A 25,465-nucleotide genomic window follows, 5' to 3' on the forward strand; every position below is an offset into this window, starting at 1 on the left:
ACAATCCATCCAAAATCTTACAAATTATTGTCAACCCAACTTAAGAGCTTTAGCATTTAATGAGATGTGTATTATAGGCCTATTTAAAATGTTAACCTTTTATGAAAATTACTAGAACTCAGTGCACTCAAGGGAATCGGTGTAGCAGCACAGGTCTGCAATTTATGAAACACAAGCCCGGTTTCACAGACAAGGCTTAGATTAAGCCAGGAGTAGGCCATAGTTAAATTAGGACATTTAAGTAGCTTTTACAAAAGTGCCTTAGAAAATAAAAAAACATTTCTGTGTGCATCTTGAGATAAAACAAAGGCACTGACATATTTTAAGATTGCTTTCAGTTAAAACCGCTCAAACAAGCATTTTCGGCTTAGGCCTAAACCTTGTCTGTGAAACCAGGCAAACTGACAAAACAAGAAAGTGGAGGATATACAAACATTTGGGATTTCGATCAGATCGGCTGGCAGTGTGTAAGATCTAATTTTTGTCTTTTCTTTTAACGTATTTTTATTTTCGATATTTCAAACTGCTTATCTATTCAGTAAATAGTTAAATTTATCCCAACCATCAGTTGATCATGCTTTCCAGACGTGAGAGTCCACGCATCCCGTGACTTCGTTTTGACCAATCAGAAGCGCCATTGCTCTCACTAGGAAATCCACATTTGGATTTCAATGAGAGCTCATTGATCCAGGCAAGAACAGCGAGCCAAACGGAGCAGGCGCAGTGCACGAGCGTCTTATGAAGGCAGCTTGACAGTCTGTTAGCCAGACTGGATCGGTGAAAAAGCATAATTTTGTAGCTGTTAGACTCTCGCTATATCGTGAGAAGAGATGGCCCTGTCTTCGGGACTGACATAACGGTCAAAGGTAAAGCGTTCGAGCCGCGTATTTATTTATTTGGGCTTTACTTATTGCCTTGTAAAAAACGCGTTACATAACGTGGGCTGGTGACCTAATTTCCGATGTCTGTTTTCATATTGAAGTTTTTCCAAATGTTTTTCTTAAATTTGACTACGTTTTTCTCTGTATATCTCGTTTTGGATTTAGGGAACATTGTGGGGAACCCGAAATGTATAGATAAACTCCTTTAACTACAATGTCAGCGCAGTTTTACCTACTTAGAATTGACCTAATTTCTACTCCATGAATAGTGTGTCCGTGGACCATTGTCGTGTGCCACCGTAAAATGTTTTTTTTACAAAATTATTTTATCATATTTTTGTTCCCTAATACAGTGTTCTTCAACCCTGCTCCTGAAGGACCCCCAACACCACGTTTTCTTTGTCTCCCTAATCAAACACACCTGATTGAACTCATCAGCTCATTATCACATGTGAAAATGAGCTGATGAATTGAATCAGGTGTGTTTGATTAGGGAGACAAATGAAAACGTGCAGTGTTGGGGGTCCTTCAGGAGCAGGGTTGAAGAACACTGCCCTAATATATTCATTTTGTTCACTACTATTTGTATCTTTTTTTCATCAATGGTAATTTGAAAAGGGTAACAGTTAAAGTTATGAAAATCTGACCTAACTTACCTTTCGCTCCCACAGCATTCTTTTAATGTTAAGGTGTGTCAAGGCGTAGATTTGGTTTGAACATTGGGGGGTTGAAGTGTGGGTATGAAGTGTGGGAACATTGGGGGGTTGTAATGCATAGATTTAAATATTGGGGGGGTTATCCCCCCCCCCCCCCAACCCCCCACAAACTACACCCCTGGGTTTGTTTGTGGGTGCTTTCGGTAGCATCCAGATTTTCTTCTGCCTAATGAGGTGTCCTACCGATGTTGTAAATTTAAAGCTGACAGAAAGTTTAAACTACTGGTAGACAATCTTAAATGGGTAGGTCAGATTTTCAGTAGACTGCCAGTTAAAATGTCTTTAAATAGATATTAAGGCAAGACAGACACCACTGGTGTATAGGGTAATAGAGATTAGAAAGATAAATATCGCCATATTAAGCCGGTTGATTAATTCCAGTACATTAAAGATAATTGTTTGATATTGCAAGTTTTCTGAAATGTTTCGTTTAAATATGTAAATGATGCATTAGCCATTTAAATATGCACTGATTTGCAACACATCCAAAACAGAAATCAGAATTTTGGCTGAAGCCAGGTTCAAAATTATTTTTTCATTTTGTTGACATATAATATATATATATATATATATATTACATGGCTTGGTTGAATTCTAATGTAGAATAGACCAATTTCGAGCTAGCTGGTGGCAAAACAAAACTGGAGGCGGCCATCTTCGGAAAATACCATATTCACAAATGTAAATGGTATAATTCACAACCTTGCTTTAATGTATTTCATCTGGACTTTAAATCTTATTACAAAACAATAGAAAACATGCAAAATATGAAGGCTACAAGAACATTTCATCTCCTGAAGAAACTGCTTAATTTTTAATTTTCCCCTTCTATATATTAATTAATATGTTATTATCCTCTGGTCTGTACATACTGTACATTTCATTTTTTGTTGTGCAGGTTGCACAGTATTTGTAGTGTTCTCTGTACATATTGTCCTGTGTATTGTTCATAATAAAAATAATAATAAAAAAAAAAAAAAAAACTGGAGGTGGCCAATACAAACCAGCACAGATTCGGATACATAATAAGGATCTTAAATTATTATTATTGTTATTAAATGTCATCTTGTTGGTCATTATTAAAAAAACAAGCTAACAAAACTTGCAAACTAACGTTAGTGAAGCGGCCAGAGGGATCGTTCTGCCACCACCTAAGCTCCGCCCACAAAAAAACGTCACCATGTTTACCAACTGAAAAGGGGTCTCTGCTAAATATAACACACCGTTGGACGCAGGATTCTAACCGTAGAGACGGTGTGGTGAACAAATGAGTCCGATTGAATTTTCTTTTACTGTCTATGGATTGAATTTACTGTCTATGGGATTGAAGCTTTCTTTGTCTATGGATTAAAGAGATGAGTACGAGCTTAGGACCCAAGCAATCCGATTGGTTCAAAGCACGTTTTATGGGTAATCGCTTTAGTGCCTGGTTACAAATCATACAAAATCACTTTATTAAAGAAGACGTTTGTACTACGTTATAACGAGTCATTAATGTATTTTAACGTATACGTTTCATATACTAGTATTTAACCCAAGCTATAGATTGTGAAAGTAAACATTTCTCGTTGTTAGTGTTTTTAGTTAGCTTAGATAGTAGCATAGCATACAGCTAACGTTATCCGATGATCGTGCTAGCTGAGCTTTACCTGAGCTTATACTGCCCTGATACTGCCTTACCACAGCAATTCGTAATGCAATTATAATTATCATTATTTTTTATCGTAATAATCAGCGCAATATGTTACAAGTACACTTTTTTATTTATTAAAATAACCATACAATAATGTTTATCTGTGTATATTACTATTTTTCTTATTAACAGTTTAGACATTTAAATAAATTACAGAATGCTAGCTATGTTTTGTGGGTACTTAGCATAAATATTAATTGGTTGTTCTAGCCTTTACTAAAGAACAGTCTAATAAAATTACGGAATCACAAATCTTCATGTAATCAATCAAATACCCTAAATTCATATATTAATCTTTTATTTTTATCCTGATTAATGAAAGAATTAACATTGTGACAAAGTTATTTGTTATTAAGCAATAGGGCATAATATACTTTTTTTTATTAAAAGCATGTCATTTGTGTACTAATGCATATGATTTGTTATAATTAATTCTTAAAACAGAACATCATACAATAAAATAACATTTAATGTAATACAATTAGTGAACCAAAACTTATATAAAAATGTAATTAAATTACACAATGCAATACATAATGAATTCAACTGAATTATGAGATGTAATATATTAAATTTTTATTAACAAAACTACAAGCAAAATGCACATCGTTTTAGGACATTTATAGAGCTTTTTAAAATACACAACAATACAAAGCAGCTTTAAACAGACATACTCTAGTATGTCTTTACTTTCCTAAATACTTTTGTGATAGTCCTCTGGCTATACATTGTGAAGATTAAAAAACAATTAATGTTGAGTTAGCTGTGTTAAAATATTTAATTAACTGTAAGGTTAAAGTTTTTTGAGAGCTAATGAGACACAAATAGATGCACTGTATTTTGCTATATGTAAAGTTAAATCTTTAGTTTGAAGTAAATTCATGTTGTATGTGCAGTCAATTCTTTGTGGAACCATCCTAAGGCCTAGATGATGCAGTCAGTCAATTTCCCCTTTGCATGGTGGGGTCGTGACCTGGTAGGCGAGGAGGCTGGACTTGGTGTCATGGACTGGCTTGAGGGAACCCTGCAAAAACACACAAACATGCTACAACAACACGTCACGTGCAACTGTACACTCGCAAAGTCTTTAGTGCTATGGAACATCACTCACTGTTTTTACTTTGATGGGCAAGCTAGAAGGCGGAACATAGTAGACGTAGTTAGCTCGTTGAACCTTGGATGTTGTGACGTTAAAAGGCTATTTTAATGACACACTCCACAAGATAAAATATATCAGCCCAAAAGTGACTGAAACCTTCCGTTCGTCTCAGTATTATAAGGCTGATCTGAACAACAAAAGATAAAATGAGTTAGTTTAATTAGTTAGTTAACCAAAACATATAAAAATCAGCCATCAATTTCTCCCAACATATTATCAAATGATACCAGGGTGAGAAAATGATGATTTTTTTTTTGGTGATATAAAAAATACCAGTACATATTTGTACCAACATGATCCCATAAAATGCGTACCTCAGGAATCAGTTCACACATTAAAAGGTCGATATATTCAAGCTTTTTGTCCTCCTTTCGCTCAAACACAATGTTGTCAATGTGTCCTAGAAGTTCCTCAACATGTGCTGATAAGGCTGGATGAAAGCTCTTAGGTTTTGTCATTTTCCCAGTCTTCATTTGCCACCATTTATTCCATGTGGGTTTCAGTGAGCCTTTCACTATTCCTTGGAACAACTCCTGAAAAAAATATTTAGTATAGCAAACAATATCTAGACATTTTTAATTTCGTAAAATCCTATATCCTTTTTTTCCCATCTCCTCAACTGTCCTATATTTTAAAAATCATCGATCTACTTGAATTATTAAACTTTTAAGTTGGTTTATATGAATGAGGACACACATTTTACACATACCTTTTATACGTCATATGCTGAACAGCATATGCTGCCATTGATGATGCGTGATATCTTCTCAGATGCCACAGATCTTCTCCCTGTATCACCTCGTTTTTCATAGAGGTCCATTTGTCCCTCACCTCCATTTCTGCCATCTAATGCAATAAACACAGTTGTTAAAGTAATGTAGATGTAATACACACACACACAAAAAAAATAAAAGCATTGATTTAACTTACTGTACAAACCAAAACCCCACAGTTGTTAGAGTCAGCCAGCCTCCACTGTTCTGGGTACTCAACAGTCTTTTTTCCCAATTTTCCCAAGTCCCAAATATTTCGGAAGGCATTGCTTTTGTACAATATAAAAAAGAAATTAAGAAATGTACATTAGTAAAGATAACAATTTTGTCATTTACAAAGCACAAAATACCATAGTATAGCCAGGTCCATCACAGAAATTGACTTGTAGTTGCCAGTGGGGTCGTAAACTCGAATATGATTCAGCAAACCATCCAAGACCTTTACAAAATAAACAGAAACCGAGTAACAACTGTTGAGCAAAAATGTATTTTTTTTATCCACACATACCCACAAAATGAAGTGGTTTCCCTTTTCAGGGCTCTGTCCACCAACAATTCTTGGAATAAGGACCGTGTCATTCTCATCAAGGTCCTTTAAAATATTTTAGATATTTTGGGTCGAAAAATAAAGTTTCTTGGATATTCTTGAAACCTTGGATTCTGTTAGAGGGTGCTGAGACATAGACATGATTGCAAGATTGGAGGCTCTAGAGCCTTCCAGAGCTGAGATATGGAGATCCCACATAGCATTTATTCCATTGTGGCAAATAGAGACTCGCAGACAGTGAAATTTTGGGATGAAACTTGGCGGTTTTGCAGCTTTTTGTTTGGACGTTTTCTGGAAACCGGGACTAACTAGAAATATTACAAATATGTCTCAAATTTTATCAAATTGAAATTCTAACGTTGTCATTCAGCCATGGGAAACTTTTCTTCTGTGGACAAGTGTCTCGAAATCTTCAACTGTGACCTGGCATCTTGAAAACTGAATGAGTGGCCGCTTTCTGTCGGTTTCCTCACTCAAAATTCTTGTAGATGGTGAAAAAAACGTTCTCTCTAATACGTTTTTTTTGTCATGTACAAACGGCATGGCAATATCATTACATCTTTGCATTAGAATATACAGAACAGGTGCATAAAAGAAATACAAATACAACAAAAAAAAAAAAATCATAATAATAAACATAGTAATAAACAAAAAAGATTGAAAGGTTAAAGGGGCTTGTTTGTGTTTTTGTTTTGTAAATCATATTCTTCTTTAATGCAAACAATATTTATTGCATTCTTCTTTTTCATCACTTTAAGGGCTTTTATATAAGACATAAACTCATTAAGAAATGCACAAAACCTGTATAGAATTTACCCAGTGTAAATCATTTCTAAGTGTGAAGAGATGAGTCCCACCTAGACAGGACCTGAAAAGATGGCCGCCACGATGCCAATAATTCAAATGGTGGAGTATGGAATGAAGATGTGATTAAAATTATACCTAATCATACACTGTAAATGGTAGAAGCACTTTATCCCTGCTGTAAGACATTGTTTAGAAAACAAATTACTCAGTCAAATATTTTTATGAACCAGTATAATTATTTAATTAGAAGAAATACATATTTTAGGCTACAGCCTAAATATAACTAGCTGTGGCTGGACTATCTTTTAACCCTTTCATGAATTATGATAACCTCAGTAAGGATTTTTTTCCCCTATGTATTTTTATTGCTCTTAGGGCATGAAAAAAAAAGATTTGAAATTATTTATTTATTTATTTATTTTTACACATTTTTTTTTTAAAGAGATTTTCAGATGTCCACTTGAGTGGACAGCACGCGTTTATGGTTTAAACTGAAGAGATACTGTATTAAACATAATATAATAATCAAACAGATAAAGTATGTGTATTTAACAAACTAATCAATACAATTATGTCAAATCATGTGAAAACTATAAAATATATACAAAAAATATAAATGCGAAATATTGCAAAGGCAATTGAACTTTATACAAGTTGCACTTCGCGTATCTTTGATATCAGAACATGAGGACGTGATTCCATCAGAATTTTCTACAGCCTGTCAAGGTACAACTGTGGAAACCACTCAGATGCTCCCTCCAGTGTACCAGAGTATGTCAATTTACCCTTATTAGCTGATAATTCTGATTATGTTCAAGATGGACACATTTCTAGCATAGCCCTCCTCTGAGAAAACCTAGCGATACGTTTTTTTTCAATCTCATCTGAAATGAGCAGTGTTGACTCATTTGTTCACCACAATGGAACGGACTATTTTCTTTAGCAGAAGCAATGCAATAGTTTTTAAATCAATAAACTCCTTTTTAAATCAATATTTTGTGTTAAATTATTGATTTATTTGGTAGGTAGCCATGTAATAAATTTATTTGGTAGGTAGCCTCTGCTTCGCGTCGGGGTCCTGATCAGCCTGTTGGGGTTGTATTCGCTATAACAACCGCCTCGCTCTACATAATCCCTTACATATATTCTCTTATATGTCAACAAAATGAAAAAAACAAAGACAAAAACAACAATATATATATATATAATATAAATTATTATTATATATATCTTTTTTATTTTATTTATTTATTTTTTAAACAAATCTCACAAAAATAAATGTTTTATGTTTACGGTAGGATATTTACAAAATATCTTCATGAAACATGATCTTTACTTGCTAATGATTTTTGGCATAAAAGAAAAATCGATAATTTTGACCCATACAATGTATTGTTGGCTATTGCCGCAAATATACCCGTGCTACTTGTGACTGGTTTTGTGATCCAGGGTCACATGAACCAAACCCTCTGTAAAAACTTTCAGAATATAGAAGGTTTGGGGCTACCGAAGAGGAGATTTTTGGCTCAGTGCATGAGAAAACAGCCTTTAAATATGTATGTATTGTAATTTAAATCTATGGCTGCAAATAGATAATGTCTAATAAAACAAACACTTAAATATTTGTTTGGGCGTTTTTATCCACTAGTCTGAAAGAAGTGTTATGGAACAGCAAAATATCCCAAAATCTCAAAATTGACCAGTGCTTGAAAAAACGATGGTTTTGCCTATAGTGTCTTGCCTTAAACAAAAATGTAACAATGTAATAGTGTCTGGTGTATATTATGCACTTTTTAAGTAACGTGCTAAATTACTATTCCATGGAAATGAAGTGGTCCTGTATTGTAGAAATGTAAGCCATGTCCTGTATAATTAGCTAGTGTATGACAGTTTTCAAGCAGGGCTCAAAGATGTCCATTATTGACAGTCAGGCTTCTATAAATGTCACATCATTAATGAGAGGCAGTATGGCATTGACATAGATGACTAATATTCAGTCCAGTGCGGACGTCACGCATCTTGAGTCAGACCGAGGAAAAGCCTAGAATTGAATGTCACAGAATGAGTGCTCAGATGGACAGATTTTAAGTCCAAATTTGGAGGATTCCTCTGTCATGAACGGAAACAGGACAAGAAGGGAGATAAAAAGGCTCAAATCTATACCTAAAGCTCTCTGAGCAAAATTTTAAAATGGCAGTCCATTTTTACGATATCAATGTAGGTTATTGTAATGATGTTTATGTCTCTCAAATAAGAAATAAAGTCTTACAGACAATTTCCTCAGTAGATAATTTAATTGCATTTATCGTTATAGGGTGATGGTTTGGAGATTGTCCTCAATTTTAGTCTTTTACAACATTTTTCCTGTCTCTGGATCTCAGGAAATGCTGTCTTTAATTATGATACCAACAGTAAGATGCGCCAACAATAAGATGTTGAAAAAGGATAAAATTGGGATTGTAGGGTCCCAAATTTCTTCAAATATTTATATTTTTATTTATTTTATTTTTATACGTTTAAATGACAGAAATGTCTTGTATTTTCACTTTTCACACTGTCCAATGAGGGTGTGATTTAAATTTTTCTTTTTTTTTCGGAACAGCGACTCAGTGAACATGGCCCCAAATTCCATCCACTGGTTCCGGAAGGGACTCCGTCTCCATGACAACCCTGCACTTCAGGAGGCAGTGCGTGGGGCAGACACTGTTCGATGTGTCTACTTTCTGGATCCCTGGTTCGCTGGGTCGTCCAACCTTGGTGTCAACAGGTGGAGGTTAGTGCATTTCTATAAGAAAGCATCTCTACATCTTATAATCAAGCAAATATCACAAATATCAGTATCCAAAAAAGAGTGCAAGATACTAAGAATCTGTACCTTAAATTATTGATAAGTGATAATTATTGATAATTAAGTACTAATATGAACAATTAGCCATTGATATCATATGAAGTGACTTTTTATACATTTTATAGGACAAAAAAACACTTCAAACACAAAAACTAGACCTATCTAGGTCTTATTTTTTACTGCATAGTGTGTGATGTGATATCCAACTTGAAAAGCAGAGTAGCCTTGACATAGGCCTATCCTATGACAACTGCAAGGAAGCTAGTTGCTAAAGTGAAAGGTTTTTCTTCCGATACATTCACACCCATATCATAATCGTCATTTAGCCATAACTGATCTCTCATCTTATGTCACTTTATGTTGTTTGCATTTGAATGAGGGTCAGAAACTGACATTGAGGTCATGCTGTTGAAAAAATCTTTAGGTTTCTGTACATTCTGTTCCAATGAAAACAAACCCTTTTGTTGCATGAACCTGAAATATGAGTTGACACAATTTGATGATCACATAAGCAGTCTATTGTGTATACTGTTGCTGTTTATTTCGACTGTAAAATACGACAGGGCAAAGTCACAACGTTACATCATGTTAAAAAAAAAAGGTTAAACAAAAGATTTGATTACCTTGTTGTAAAATCACTACAATTTGCATAATTTTACTGGCATATGCTGCCTGCTGTGATCATAAAGGTGCAGCCATTATATCAGTTGATGCAACTGGATTTTTACAGAAATAGAAATTGTATTCTCTTATGACCTCAGATTTCCTCAATGGTTTTAACTGTTGGGTGATGACCCAAAAATTGGATATATGTTGTAGACATCATATTGCATATTGCTGGGTCTGTCCACATCTTGGTAATTTATTTTAAGAACAGTTGTTTTATGTTTGTACCATAAACACTATTAGTATTATGTTGGGTGACCACTTCATGTCTAATGGAAATTTGGGGTTCTGAAGCAAAACCAGTGATTTACACAATGGTTAAAATTAGGAAACACTCCTTTTGAGTCAGGCACCTGTTGCTTTCATGAAAAGGATTTCAGAATTTTGTTTGCAGTCAGATGTGAACAGTCAGATATGCTTATGTGTTTCTATTTTAAACCAGTAAATACCCACACATGAAGTAATCTTACCACATGGCCATGTATGCAGATCGATCCAGTACTATAACAGTGATTCACGAAGAAAGTAGGCCAAGTTGCAGACCAGCAGATGCTTTGCTCTCAGAAGACAATCACACAGTCTGTCCTCAGAGCCTGTCATTCAGCTCTGCTCACCTACTGAATGGATACTGACTGAATGTTAATGAGAGCTAATTCAGCAGATTAAAAGATGAAGCACCTGTGACTGGATTTGTCATTGTCCTCTGCAGTGTTCAGATGGCCTCTGCAGTCTTACTTAAATCACCTGTTGAGCTCCAAGTTTAGGTACTTTAATGCAGGAGAAGAGATGGCGGGTCACGTTGTGTGATCTGCTCTAAATTGCCTTTAAAAATAGTTGTGTAAGTTAGTTGCAGTTAGGATACTTTGTCTTCACTGCTATTGTGTACACTAGTCATTACATGCTCAAGAGGGGATGTGTTGTTTCATGTTAGTGCATCATGTCATAAATGTGCTTGATGTTATGCACTAAAAAATTAGCAGTAACTCAATCAGTTACATCAGTTTTATCTGTCAATGTGTTTTACTGAGTTAATGATACCTTGGGGCTCAACGTTAAGGATTTTTTTCTACTGGCCTGATTGGGCCAGTGGTTAATTTTGACATGCCCTTCCAAAAATAATAATAATATAAATCTCAAATATTACAAAAGACAGTCAGTAATAAAATAAGAAACAATAGCAATATCACATCAATAGAACAAACAGACAATTGAAATAAACAGTCCTTTTCGGGATTTTCGGGGATGGAAATTGAAGAAGGTAATCAAATGTAAAATAACACTGCATAGTCTTCACTATAAATTAAATATAGATCCTTATTAATCTATTTTTACACATTTATTTCTCAACTGTTTACATTCATTTAAGACAACCTTTTAACATAATTCTGTGTGAATATGCAGAAACAACACAGGAATAAATGACAATTTTAATAAATTAAAATAGAAAACAGCTATTTAAAATTGTAATAATATTAAACAATATTAGTGTTTTTACTGTATTTTTGATCAAATAATATAGCCTTTGAGTATGAGACTTCTTTTGAAAGCATAAAAAAATCTTACCAACCCCCCTCCCCTGATTTTCTTTTTTAATTCAGAGCAACTTGCATTACATTCAGTTCCATTCAAAGTGTACATTAAATCAGTTCATGCTTTCTCTAGTATTGAACCCATAACCTTGGAACAAGAATGATAGTCTCTTGCTTACGCTCTGCAGAATGTGTGAAACAACTAAAATGTTTGCTTTTGCTAAACTATAGCACTTTCTCTACCCTAACGAATTAGGCGTATTTACCCAGTTAGCTATCCATCTTGTGTAACAACTGATAATATGAATGTAGCCCATAACTTATCTTGGTTTCCTAGAAGATAGACTGATTGTTTTTCATTAGATGTCATGGCCAGAACCTTCTACTGTCAGAACCTTCTACGATCTGAGGAAACGGCAATATAAGGATGCGCTCTTTTCTCAGACTAGGCATTGAGAGAGTCGTTATGGTTGAAAAGAGGTAACTGGGCTAATTTTATGCCCTCCAGTGTTGGAGACCATGCGTGCTGCAAATCTAGGCCAGGGCAGTTACATAAGTAATGTTGTATGACAAGGCAGAGTTCTGGAAAATAGGTTTTCCATCCCCAATAGCTATTAGTTTTTGTGTTCTGTGGGCTTGAATGAATAAATAAAAATATAATGTCAAAAGTACAAGTGCATTATTTAGTTGAAATAAAAATTTCACTGAATAAAATATAGATCAATTAAGAGGATCTTATTTATTTTTATTTTATTTGGAAATAATTTTAATTTCTACTAAATAGCGTAGAGATACTTTTGAAATTATTAAATTATCTGTTTTTTTTTTTGTTAACCAAATGTGACCTCTTTATCCAAGTGTGCAGTGTGTTATCTGTTTGCTGATTTATTCATTGTCTCTCTCTTTATAGACTCTAGTACTTATGTCCCTTTAGCTGGTAGGGCAGATGTGTAGAGAGGAAATAGCAGTTAAGCTCCTAATGGTTTAAACAGGTCATGAATGAACAGATTTGTGAATGGAAACTTTGAGTATCTGAATGTTTGAGGGACAGCTTGCAGAACAGGTAAATCCTCAGGGCTTTGCTGTAGATCAATAGTTCTCAAACTTTTCACGCCAAGTCCCTGGTCAAGGCAAATCAGGACATGTCAGTACCATTTGTTCACTACAGTGTTCACTATATTTTGGAATTTGAGTCAAAATAGCCAATCTTAAAGTGTCATACATTATATAAAAAATATACTTTTTGGTATATATTTGACTCGTATTAGAATCATTCCATTGGAGAGGGATCTGCTTTTATGGTGGAAAGAATATACAAAAATACCTATACAGGAATTTACATTAGTAAAGCATAAAAAACTGTCTAAAACCTATAGCTGTAATGTTTTGGTGGTGTAATGTTTAATTTTAATTAAAACACTTTGTTACATTTTAAATTTTTCCTGACAGATTTCTCCTGCAGTGCCTGGATGATCTTGATTCCAATCTAAGAAAACTCAATTCCCGCCTTTTTGTCATCCGAGGACAACCAGCCAATGTTTTTCCACGCCTTTTCAAGGTGAACTTCTTCACTTGAAAATACTGCTGTCAGTCCTTGAATATAGTGTCACAAAAGAACTTGCAGTATTTCGTTCTGAAAGCCACACATTACAATTTAGTTCAATCCACTGCCCTGACTTTTTTGAATAACTATCCAGTGTTTGTAATCTGTTTTTGCAGGAATGGAAAATATCCAGGTTGACCTTTGAGTATGACTCCGAGCCATTTGGGAAGGAGAGGGATGCAGCTATTAAAAAGCTTGCGATGGAAGCTGGAGTTGAAGTCATTGTCAAGACCTCACACACCCTTTACAACCTTGATAAGTAAGAGTTATTTTCCTTAAATCTGAAATGATTTTTGATGTTTACATACTTTCTCCTATACCTGCTTAATTTGCTATTATAAGTAAGCCATTTATAGGTTGATTTTGCCCAAAAAGTGTAAACACTGTGGCATCCCACTAGCCCGACAGTAACTTTTGTTCAACCAAATGGCACTTGGGGAGAGTTCAGGAAGCATGTTTGATATTTACTTGTTTGTTTGTTTATACATTTATTTATTCTCTAAGCAAATTTTTGCTGATGCTCATGTCACAGAAAAAAACACACTTCAGCTTTAATGATATTTACCCATTTAAAATCTAACGTCACTATATTCTTTTACATTTGATTTTTTTTAGCTATATTCTTTTTCATTTTTATATTTATATATTTTTTTTTAATGAATTTACCATCTCCATTATTTCAGGGTCATTGAACTAAATGGTGGTCAGCCTCCCCTCACGTACAAACGTTTCCAGACTCTGATCAGCCGAATAGACCCACCGGAGATGCCAGTGGAAACCCTCTCCAACACCATTATGGGCTGCTGCGTCACACCTGTCTCTGACGACCATGGGGACAAATATGGTGTGCCCTCCCTGGAAGAACTAGGTGAGCTAAATGAGATAAAGAGCTTTATCTGTCAGGTTTCAGGTGAATTTCAGTTTAGTCAAGTCAGTTTGGAATGGAATTTTAAAATAAATATTCCCAGTATATTAGACAACATTTTAAAATGAAATAGACTTGACCTAAATTATACAATCACTGTGTCCATTTCCTGTGATGTAACACATATTCACGAGTTTCATAAACTGCAACACGAGAACCCATCAGGTTATGCAAGATTAGTATTGGTTCTTTAACCTACATTATCTTGATTCAGGATTTGACATTGAGGGACTACCTTCTGCTGTCTGGCCAGGAGGTGAAACGGAGGCATTAACAAGGATTGAAAGGCATCTCGAGCGAAAGGTGTGATCACATGTAGATGTACAGCAGGGGACTGAAACTCTTATTACCTGGGGCCATAAGCCAGGTGGTGTTTAAAGGAACCCGCCGACTTTTTGGGACTTTAGCTTATTCACCGTATCCACCAGAGTTAAATAAGTCCATACATACCCTTTTCATCTCCGTGCCTGCCGTAACTCTTTCTGACGCACCCGCCGCTAGCCTAGCTTAGCACAAAGACTGGAGGTGAATGGCTCCAGCTAGGATACTGCTCCCAATAAGTGACAAAATAATGCCAACATTTTCCTATTTACATGTTGTGATTTGTATAGTCACAGCGTGTACAAATAACAAGGTCACATGAGACACAGCCATCTTCCAACCGTATACATACTGGGAACTATATTCTCAGAAGGCGAAGCACTGCTACTTGGGCGGAGTGATTTACTCCAATTCTAAGCGAATCACTCTGCAGCATCCGAGAAGCCCCGTGGTGAGGAGCAGAGAGTTGGCGTATGAAAATGTTGGCGTTATTTTGTCACTTATTGGGAGCAGTATGCTAGCTGGAGCCGTTTACCTCAAGTCTTTGTGCTAATCTAGGCTAGCGGTGGGTGCGTCAGACAGAGTTACGGCACGCACGTAGATGAAAAAGGTATGTATGGACTTATCTAACTCGGGATACGGTGAATAAGCTAAAGTCCCCAAAAGTCGGCGTGTTCCTTTAACAGCTAAAACAAATACAACAGAAAGTAGTTTTACAACAATGAATTTTCACTATATAGGCCCGGTTTTTCAGTTATTGATGGACCTTATCAGATACATTAGGCCAATGTTAAGCTTTAACAGAACTATGGGAAAACAGGCTGAAAGTGAATTATGATTTTTTTTTTTTTTTTTGCTTTTAACTTCAGATATATTTAAAGAAGCGCCACCTTAAAAGGATAGTTCACCCAAAAATGTATATTGTCATTTGCTCACCCTCATGTCTTTCTAAGACTTTACATTTTCCCTCCTTACTCATGTTTTTCCAGGCTTGGGTTGCAAATTTTGAAAGACCCAGAATGAATGCCAACTCTTTGTTGGCCAGTCCGACTGGCTTGAGTCCCTACCTCCGTTTCGGCTGCCTATCCTGCCGCCTCTTCTATTTTAAACTCACAGACCTCTACAGGAAGGTACAGACACAATTCTACACTAACTATCTGTGATGTATCTGTGATTTTGATAAACCTAGTGTGCTCACATTATTTCACTTTTTAATACAGGTGTATTGATTAGGGGTGGGCGGTAATGCTATACATCTTATATAGTAATGTCGTTTTTATTTTTTTCTGAAAATTCAGCTTCAAATGCTTTATATGTTTGATAACCATGTGGTAATATACTGTTTGCATAAGTATAAATGAAGATCAATATCTGTGTGAAATTCTCCTTTCAGGTAAAGAAAACCAGTACTCCTCCACTCTCCCTCTACGGTCAGCTGCTGTGGAGGGAATTTTTCTACACTGCTGCCACCACCAACCCACGATTTGATAAGGTGGAAGGCAACCCGATCTGTGTGCGCATCCCCTGGGACAAGAACCCAGAGGCTTTGGCCAAGTGGGCTGAAGCTAAGACAGGTTTTCCCTGGATCGATGCCATCATGACCCAGTTGCGGCAGGAAGGCTGGATCCACCACCTGGCTCGTCATGCTGTCGCTTGTTTTCTCACTCGTGGAGACCTGTGGATCAGTTGGGAAGAGGGCATGAAGGTGCATCTCTTACACATGGGAGATTTGAATATTATTAGATTATTTATATAAATAATCTAAACATATATATATATATATATATATATATATATATATATATGTATGTATGTATATATATAGCATGTTTTATTAGCTGAAAAGGTCCATTTACTGCAACCTATTGCAGTGAGAGACTAGTTTTCAACCATACCTTTTTTTAATACAAGTTGGTCCGTTCTGCTCTTTCACTGGGTTGCTCTCCGTGGGTCAGTTGAATAACACAGTCCCGCTTGTGCTCATGGCGGTGATGCAGTATGGTCTGCTTTTTTGTTCTCAGAACAATACTTTTAATACATGAGAAGGATGTTTGATCAGGATGAGATCTAATTATTGAAGAGGATTTGGGAATTTAAAAATGGCACTTGTCATGCCAGAAAGGTTGAAATGAAAAGCCATGAAAAAAAAATTACTGACTAACCCCAAACTTTTCAACGGTAACAGGTCTCATTTTAATGGGTCTGACTGCTTAATATCAACCATCTCTGATTGGTTGCAGAGTAATGGTAGTTATGATTGACAGGTGTTTGAGGAGCTTCTTTTGGATGCTGACTGGAGCGTGAACGCAGGCAGCTGGATGTGGCTCTCCTGTAGCTCTTTCTTTCAACAGTTCTTTCATTGCTACTGTCCAGTGGGTTTCGGCAGACGCACCGACCCTAACGGCGATTTCATTAGGTTGGTAACATTCCCAAACATGTACACTAATCCCAGGCTGAATTACCTGCTTTCACCAAAGGGCCCTTGTTTAAAATCTAGAATGCATGAAAATTAACCACATGGAAGGACAGATTAATCAACTGAGGAAACATTTAACTCAAGTAACTCCATTAGAGGAATGTATATGCATATATACAACTTTTATTGTACTATTGTGCATCTCAGTCAGATAAACTATAAAGACAAATGCTGCTCTAAAGTATCATTTGAGGTCTAGAATTGGATAAGTACCTTCCTATATGAATTAGTCAGGAAAGCAAGCTTGTCCCATGTAGTCTCTTTTTGTTTGAACTTTTCTACCTGAGGCCTTCTAGTTCCAGAATTTGGTATTTTGGACTTTCCCAACACATTATTCTCTTTATAGGTCACATCAAGGAACAGATGTTTGCTTGTAAACATTTCTGTTACCACATTTACTGTAGCTCATATGCATTTTAGCCAAAAGCTTGTATGTTTTTGTGTTTCTTGTGTCTAGTCGCTTTGCGGATTGGGTGAAAAGTTCAGCTTTCCCTTGCCCCTTTGTGAATTGTGGTTGATTGCTTTTAAGACGAAAGCCATTCTCAGCCAAAGCATTTGGAAACCTGTTAGCTGTGAATGTGGTTGAAGATTGATGCTTTATCAGCGGGAAATGTAGTAGCCCGTTCTTTTGCTCGGTAGCATCTTGTTTCATCAAAAGGTATTTTAACTGCTTTGTGGGGAAATATTCAATGCCTGGTCTGTTTTCAATGCATAGAGAGCCGCAATGCATTTCCCTAAGAGCATGATGGGAGGTGAAGCCCAAAGCCAGAGCAAACGACTTCAATCTATCTCTGGAGAACTCCTCCTTATCAGACTCTTTTTGAAATGTTTAGCGTTCCTCTAGGCATTGAATGTAGCCCTGCTTGTGCAAGAGAACAAGAGTCCTCGCCTTCAGCGCACCACCGTCCCAGCGAAGTCGTCCTGCAATTTCTCAAATCTGCTTCTGTAGATGTAACGTGTTTCTGGTCATTTGCTTGTTCAGGCAGGATGTGACTGTTCCTGGCAAAAGGGCAGAGGACAGTATACTGCGTTTCTTCTTTGGCAGCTAGCAGGTTTCTCTGCTTTGGCTCGGGATCGCTGTCGTCTCAAAAACGATCAGTGGCAGTGCGAGGGGCAAGGAGCGAACCTGAACCTCTCACTCAGCCCTGAGTTTCGATTTTTTTGAAGCGGGTGGGATGGGGTTCTGGGAGGGTGCTGTGTCATTGGATCTGGAGGTATTGGGAGGGTCTGGTCACTGCCTCTTTCTAATGCGTGTTGTAGTAGGAATCTCCGTAATAGGCGAGACCTGTTGCCCTGTTTAAACTGCGTCCGTCTGTCTGCAAGCAGTGCCTCCTGCAGCCCTCTGTCCCCACGCTCTGGTAAGGTGGAGCACCTTAGGTAGGTGGCCTTTTCTGTCCTGGGACCTGGAGGAGTGATGCAAGACCTGATTTTAGTAGAGCCTTACTGAATTTTTAAGTTCTTTTCCCTTTTTGTTGTTGTTATGGTGTTGACTGTTTCTTTAGTAGTATGAATTGGCACATATCCATAAATTCACATACTCTGTTAAATGTGACTTACCATTTTGAGATTCTTGTAAATTAATCACTAACACGCTGCATTCTTGGCGCTTGTCGTAATCGGAGAAACCGTGTTCTTGTTGTATAACCATCTCACGTAACCTTTCTCGTGTTTATGATGAGACTGGTTTAATCTCTTTGTTCTTTCAGACGATATTTACCCATTCTCCGAGGTTTCCCTGCCAAATATATCTACGACCCATGGAATGCCCCAGACTCAGTGCAGGCCGCTGCCAAGTGCATCATCGGCGTCCACTACCCCAAACCAATGGTAAACCATGCTGAAGCGAGCCGCCTCAACATCGAGAGGATGAAGCAGATCTACCAACAACTTTCACGCTACAGAGGACTTGGCAAGAATTTCTTTCTTGTAACAAATAGCTAGCTTACTTGCAATCACGTTTATCCCTGAAAAGAAGCCCCGTGCAATTATGACTTCAGAAATGGCTATATGTGGAAATAGAGTAAAAGTATTAGAAGTGGTAGCAAATTTATTGGTGCATTTTAGCAGTGGAGGATAATTCTACTTTCTATGTTTTTCCAGGACTTCTGGCCTCCGTACCATCCACACACAACGGAAATGGGAATGGGATGGCGTACTACCCAGGGGAACAGCAGTCCGGGACCAATACACCAGGTAAAAGTCATTGTTTTTCCCCACTTAATTTGAGATTACAAAGTTGTGGCAACTTCTACTTCTTGCAGCCTATGAGTAGTTATTTTTTCTTAAATATTCTGAGAAATACTCACAGATAACAAAGGATAACATAACTTTATGGCTAACTTAAAAGCAATTTTTTTTTTATACCAAGGTTTTATCTTGAATAATTGATTGTAATAATATATTATTATATCATAATATCAATATCAAATTACATTGTATTTATTTGAAGAAAACAAACTACTGATGTATGGAGCCCTGCACATGACACAAAGAATAAAAAACAAGATGCTGTGGCCACAAATGAATTTGTTTCCACAACTTGTCAATTTTTTACCATGTTGTACTAATTTATTCCCTCGTTTTAGTTTTGTTAAAATAGTGGCCATGATTTAACTAATTACTATATACTTATGTACTAGCGAATTGACCTAAAACGAAGGATTTTAATTAAACGTGTTCCCCACACATGGTATGCAGAAAAAAACCCAAAATATATCATGGCCATAAATTAAGAATCTGTTTCCACGTTATCTTTGTTTTTTTTCCCCCCTGCATGTCATGTGCTGAGCTCCATACTTATGTGGTGTAAATTGACTTTCTGACATCTCAATAGCACCAGCTGTATCGGGCAGTTCTGTTGCCAGTGGTAACAGGAGTGGAAGTATTCTGCTGAACTTTGACAGTGAAGAACACAAGGGATCAAGTGGAATTCAGCAACAAAAACAGCAGCAATTAGGTGCCACCTTGTACACTAATATAATACACTACTAGATTTATAGCTGCAAAAGATTATTTGCAAAATTAGCTGCAAAACATTATAAGATACATTTTTTTTTTCATGCTGTCCTTTTCTCTTGCTTGTTTCCAAGGATACCACCACATGCCCGACACGGGGCATAACAGTCGACTTAACCAATGTAATGTCTCGCATGACATGGCAGGCCCCCAAAATTCAGGTAATGGGCATGTATGTTTTATGATTATGATACAGTTAAAAACAAAATAGTTAAAAAAACATTTTTTTAAGGAAGTTGCTTTGTTAAGGAAAGGTTTTAATGTATGCTTGTCTTGATGCATTTTCAATATTTTGTGTGGTGTTCAGCAGGACATTTACATTTAATGCTTTTATCCAAAACGACTTGTAAATGAGAACAATAGAAGCAATCAAATCAACAATAAGGCAACAATATGCAAGTGCTGTGACAACTTCCAGTTAGATACATAGCATATATATATATTGAATGAATGAATGGAAAAGAATAGAATATGGTAGTATTAATGGGTCATGTGCTGATGAAAAAGACACTTCTTTAGAAGTGGGGGGTTAGGCAGGTCATTCCACCAGCAGTCCAGGTAAAGGTCTGTGAAAGTGATTTTGTGAACGCAAGCTTCTGGAGGGCATGTAGGTCTGGAGTAATGAGGTTAGGTATAGGGGTGCAGAGCCAGTGGTCGTTCTGTAGTAGGGCTGTGCAATTAATTGAATTTCGACTTTGGCTCCCAACGATCACCAAAATAGTACAATCGAGTAAAAGCGATTATTTTGCCATGTTCTGTTTTGAAAGAACGCTCTAATTTTGTCTTGTGTTCTGAATGACACGCGCACGCTCACTTCCGCCCCTCCCGAAGCCGTAAACTCTCTCAGCTTGAATGTTTAAACTGATAAGACTTAAAAAGAAGTGAAAATGATAAACTTTAGTTACGATGCAATGCTGGCCCGATTGTGCAAGTGACAGTTCCGTCATGTCCCGACTCCTAAACGCGAGAGTGTAGTTTCGACGCTTGCCTTGTCCAACCCATTTTGAGAGACAGAGAGAGAGAAGACGCAGCGCCGCTGAACACTCATGCGGTTTGTGAAATTGCGTCTTGGAGAAAGTTTTAAAATTATTGATTTGATTTTTATAATCTGTGTGGATTAATTTAGGCTACTCATACAATCTACATGCTAAAGTGAATCAATGTTTGTGGGGGAATTTCCCGCATTATAAGTGGTAGACCTGCGGGAATTATTAAAATACTCATTGAAGTATTATCTGTTATATTATTTATTTTAATAGTTCAAAAAGTACAATCAATGTTCAAATTTCGATTTTTTTAAGAATTGTTGAAAGGTGTCTTTGGTAACACTTTAGGGTTAATTAATTAGCATTAGTTAACTACCTTACTTAACATATTAACTAATAATGAACAATACTTCTACTACAGCATTTATTAATCTTAGTTAATATTAATTTCACCATTTACTAATACGTTATTAAAATCAAAGGTTGTATTTGTTAACATTAGTTAATGCACTGTGAACTAACATGAACAAACAATGAACAGCTGTATTTTTATTAACTAACATTAACAAAGATTAATAAATACTGTAACAAATGTATTTCTCATTGTTAGTTCATGTTAGTTAATACATTAACTAATGTTAACTAATTAACCTTATTGTAAAGTGTTACCGTGTCTTTTTAATAAATGCAACACATTCCCAAAGTCATGTGAAATAATCAAGTTACATAATCGTGATTTCAATACTGACCAAAATAATCGTGATTATGATTTTTTCCATAATCGAGCAGCCCTATTCTGTAGGCAAACATCAGTGCCTTGAATTTAATGCGAGCGACTTTTTGGCAACCAGTGCAAATTGATTTAGAGGTGTGATGTGCGCTCTCTGCAGGACACCTGCTGCACACAGGAGGAAGCGTGACGGGGAAGAGGGAGAGGGAGTCGGAACGAGATCTTGAAGGTGAAGATGACACCCTCTCCATCTCTCACAAGTTACAACGGAAAATTACAGAGGTCACTTCGGTTCATGCCACCAGCGGGAACCAGTCAAGTATGGAGAAATTAACTCAGTTAAATCCTTGATGTACTGTATAAATATAGATAAAAGAAATCACACAATGCATTTGAGAGATATTTTTCTGTTCTCTTTCCAGAGATTTAAATGGACATACCTCTGTACTGAGCAGAACAGATTCAAACAAAGCAGTCTGAATGGGACTGACTTTCTCAATTTGAGTTTAGATCTGTTTTCACTTTAACATCTCCTGTTTCACACTGGACGCGCAAGCAGTGCGGAAGCAGCGCAGAAGCTGTGCGTATGCAGAGCGGGAGCAGCACGCGCCTGATGTGCTTTCACACTAGCTGCGTTTGTCGCGCTGAACTGCGGCCTATTGTACTGCAAATACAGATGAGTATCGTCCATTGTCACCTTTAATGGTGTTTTCCTCCAACCCTTGTCTGCCATGTGCTTTGATTAATGATAGGCAGCATACTCTGCTGCGATGCGACCGTGTTCCCCTCTGTCCCACACACATACGTGTGTAACATGCTGTATATAGGTAGTTTACATGATAAAAGTAATCTTAAAGGGATACTCCACTTTAAAATGAAAATTCTGTCATCATATACCCACCCTCATGTTGTTTCAAACCTGTATGAATTTCTTTCTTCTGCTGAACAGAAAGGAAGATATTTAGAAGAATGTCAGTAACCAGACAGTTTCTGGTACCATTGACTTCCATAGTATATTTTTTTTCCTACTATGGAAGTCAATGGTACCAGAAACTGTCTGGTTACTGACATTCTTCTAAATATCTTCCTTTCTGTTCAGCAGAAGAAAGAAATTCATACAGGTTTGAAACAACATGAGGGTGGGTATATGATGACAGAATTTTCATTTTAAAGTGGAGTATTCCTTTAATATTAAGATACACCTCTAGTTTTAATCAATTAAATAGGCCTTTGAAGTTTGGGCAAAAGCTCCTGGCAGTGATGTGTTTTCGAGTATTTTTTATTTTTTTTTCACAGCGCTGAATGTCATATGGTGATTGTGAAACACGAAATGCATCACTTGCATGATTTTATGATAAAATGTATTATTTTTCACATTAATCAGGTCAATTTTGATCAAGAACAATGCACTTTGGCTTTAATTCTGCGTGAGAGGTGCAGGAAAAATAGACTCGGCGCCGAAACGATCGCGGCACTGCCTCTTCTGCTCTGCTCCTGCGACGTGCTACAGCACCACTTCTGCGTGCGGTGTGAATGCTCTAATCTCTTAACATGGCCGCCGGAAAAAATATGCACTGCTTACGCTCTGTTTACACGTGTGGTGTGAAACTGGCCTAAAGCTTTGGGAAAAAACTATTTGACATTTATTTTTATTTCTTCTTAACCCCCCCCCCATTTTTCCCTAATACCAAAACCCTTTACTCTTTTGGTCATCTTTGTGATTTGTTTCATAATTGCACAGGGAAGGGTTTTGTTTACTGTCAAGTGAACCTTACCAAGTGGGATAAATGTATCAGATTTGATCAAGCAGAATAAATCTCAGCTTCATTGTACACTCATCACAGCTAGGATTTTTAAAGTATTTTTGCAGTTTGGTTGGCTCCAGCACCAGCCATCAGTTGGAAAAATATACAATCATCAATAAACACTTTTGTACCTATTTCTCTGACATTTTCTCATTGTACAGTTTCACTGATTCTCAATCGAGTGGTGTATGTGCCACCTTTTGTAAACACAAAAATGTATACAGGTATTTTTTTTATTGGTGTTTCATTCTTTGCCAGTTTAATGTATTATTGTTTCAATTTACTCAGAAAATCCATATATATATATATATATATATATATATATATATATATATATATATATATATATATATATATATACACCAGCAGAGCTGATGTTTTAAAATAGGGTTTAAAGATTTCTAGATTTTAAAGCCATCTCCATGAATTGATTTTAAACCCTCATGTTTTAACCTATTTGTAAATTCTATCAGGGACAAAACTTTGGTGGACCACAGTTCTTGAATGTTTTTTAAATGAGCTTTTTAAATGTAGAATTTAAATGTAGCCTACAATTGTCCATTAAATGCATCTATAGATTAGCTACAGTATCTTCTTCATGCTTGGCAGACACACACAGACAGCTGACCTTCACGGTCAGGCCTTAAACACTGATAAACAAAAAAGCCAATTTAAACTCTGCCATGATCACTGCATGTGTGAAGCAAACATTTATTTATCTTTAGGAAGGTAATGTATTTAAAAAGAAATGAAGACATCCTGTTGTATCTATACCCTTAAAATCTCTTAGTATGTTTTACATGCAATGTTTTTATTTTATAAATCCAAAATATTTTAAATTTATCTGTTTGTGCCTATTCAGGTAAAGCAAAACAATTTAGAAGCATCATCTGCAGTATTGATTATAACATGACATTTTTACATTGTCTGACATTCCAAAGAATAAGCAAAACATTGACTATTAATCACTTTTTTGTTTTGTTTTTCATTGTGATATTAGTTTTGCTGCTGTCTTTTTTTTTTTTTGTATAAAGCTCTCCTCTTCTGTAACTTAAAAAATTAGAGTAATTAACATCTGATTTATAATCTAATCACGTTGGCCTTTCTTCTGGGAAGGTAACCAATTGGGATTATGAAAATGTTAAGCCTCTGCAATAGGCCTCAAATGCTTTATACCAAATGACCCCTACAGACAAAATATAATTTATCAGATTATCCCCCCCCCCCCCCCCCCCCTCCCCAAAACAAATCTCTGGAAAAAAGTAATTCTTAAAATAAAAAATAATTCAGTAGCCTACTAGCAAATCTTGGTCCCAATATTAAGGATGGTAAGACAACTTGATAAATCCACCACAATGTTTACAGTATCAGCAACAGATGTCCTAATGACAACTATTGTGCATAACTAGACCATGTATAAACATGTATGGGCCCTCGAGTTCACATAATGAGAGTTTATCATGGTGATCTGGCAACCTCTAACGGAACTGGAATAATAGCTGTTGGGCCTGAATTTGTTTGTGTAGCTGGATCTCCTTTGACACTGTAACATACTGTATGTATTGCTGTTGCTGACCGTTCTATTGTGAATGTTTTGATATGGCAATTGTAGAGACCTCAGTGCTTTTTGACTGTAATATCTGTGTTATGGTTTGTTTTTGTCACCGCAAAAGTTAATCATTTCTGTTTTCTCTTCATTTGAATTAGTCATGATTTTTCTTTCTTTCTGTGAAATAAATGTGACGTCATGTCTAAATCTTGTCCTCAAGTCTGTGAACAGCAAAACAAATCCAGTTTCAATCAGATTTATTAATTAGTTTTTACCAGTGTATTTTTGTTTTGTTACAGATAATGGTACACTTCGATCATGTGGCGCCCCTGCCTGTACGCACACTACGTAGCCTACCATGAGTTACCAGTGTTCTTGGAACGTCATTCTAAATCATGTGTAAAGTCAATACGTTTGTGGTTGACTTTTCCCTTGC

General features: G+C 36.4%; 1 protein-coding gene across 3 annotated transcripts; it reads left to right on the forward strand.

Annotated features, from left to right (window-relative positions):
• The first annotated feature begins 684 nt into the window (after positions 1–684).
• Positions 685–23,615, forward strand: cry3a (cryptochrome circadian regulator 3a). Of its 3 annotated transcripts, XR_013823811.1 has the most exons (16): positions 685–866; positions 9,179–9,349; positions 13,069–13,177; positions 13,339–13,481; positions 13,906–14,090; positions 14,362–14,450; positions 15,458–15,598; positions 15,862–16,173; positions 16,733–16,884; positions 18,651–18,853; positions 19,045–19,137; positions 19,778–19,900; positions 20,034–20,120; positions 21,836–21,994; positions 22,098–22,520; positions 22,854–23,615. XR_013823811.1 is itself a non-coding variant. In XM_079896125.1 (15 exons), exons 2-15 carry the CDS (start codon positions 9,192–9,194, stop codon positions 22,103–22,105), a joined length of 1,962 nt encoding a protein of 653 aa, XP_079752251.1. In that variant the 5' UTR covers positions 685–866; positions 9,179–9,191; the 3' UTR covers positions 22,106–23,615. The 3 variants fall into 3 exon arrangements, 2 of the variants coding, with proteins under 2 accessions (XP_079752251.1, XP_079752250.1); XM_079896125.1 differs by having other exon boundaries at positions 22,098–23,615; XM_079896124.1 differs by lacking the exon at positions 22,854–23,615 and having other exon boundaries at positions 21,836–22,161.
• Positions 23,616–25,465: the final 1,850 nt, after the last annotated feature.

The sequence above is a fragment of the Squalius cephalus genome (assembly GCF_949319135.1).
Source record: "Squalius cephalus genome assembly, chromosome: 16".
NCBI lineage: Eukaryota > Metazoa > Chordata > Actinopteri > Cypriniformes > Leuciscidae > Squalius > Squalius cephalus.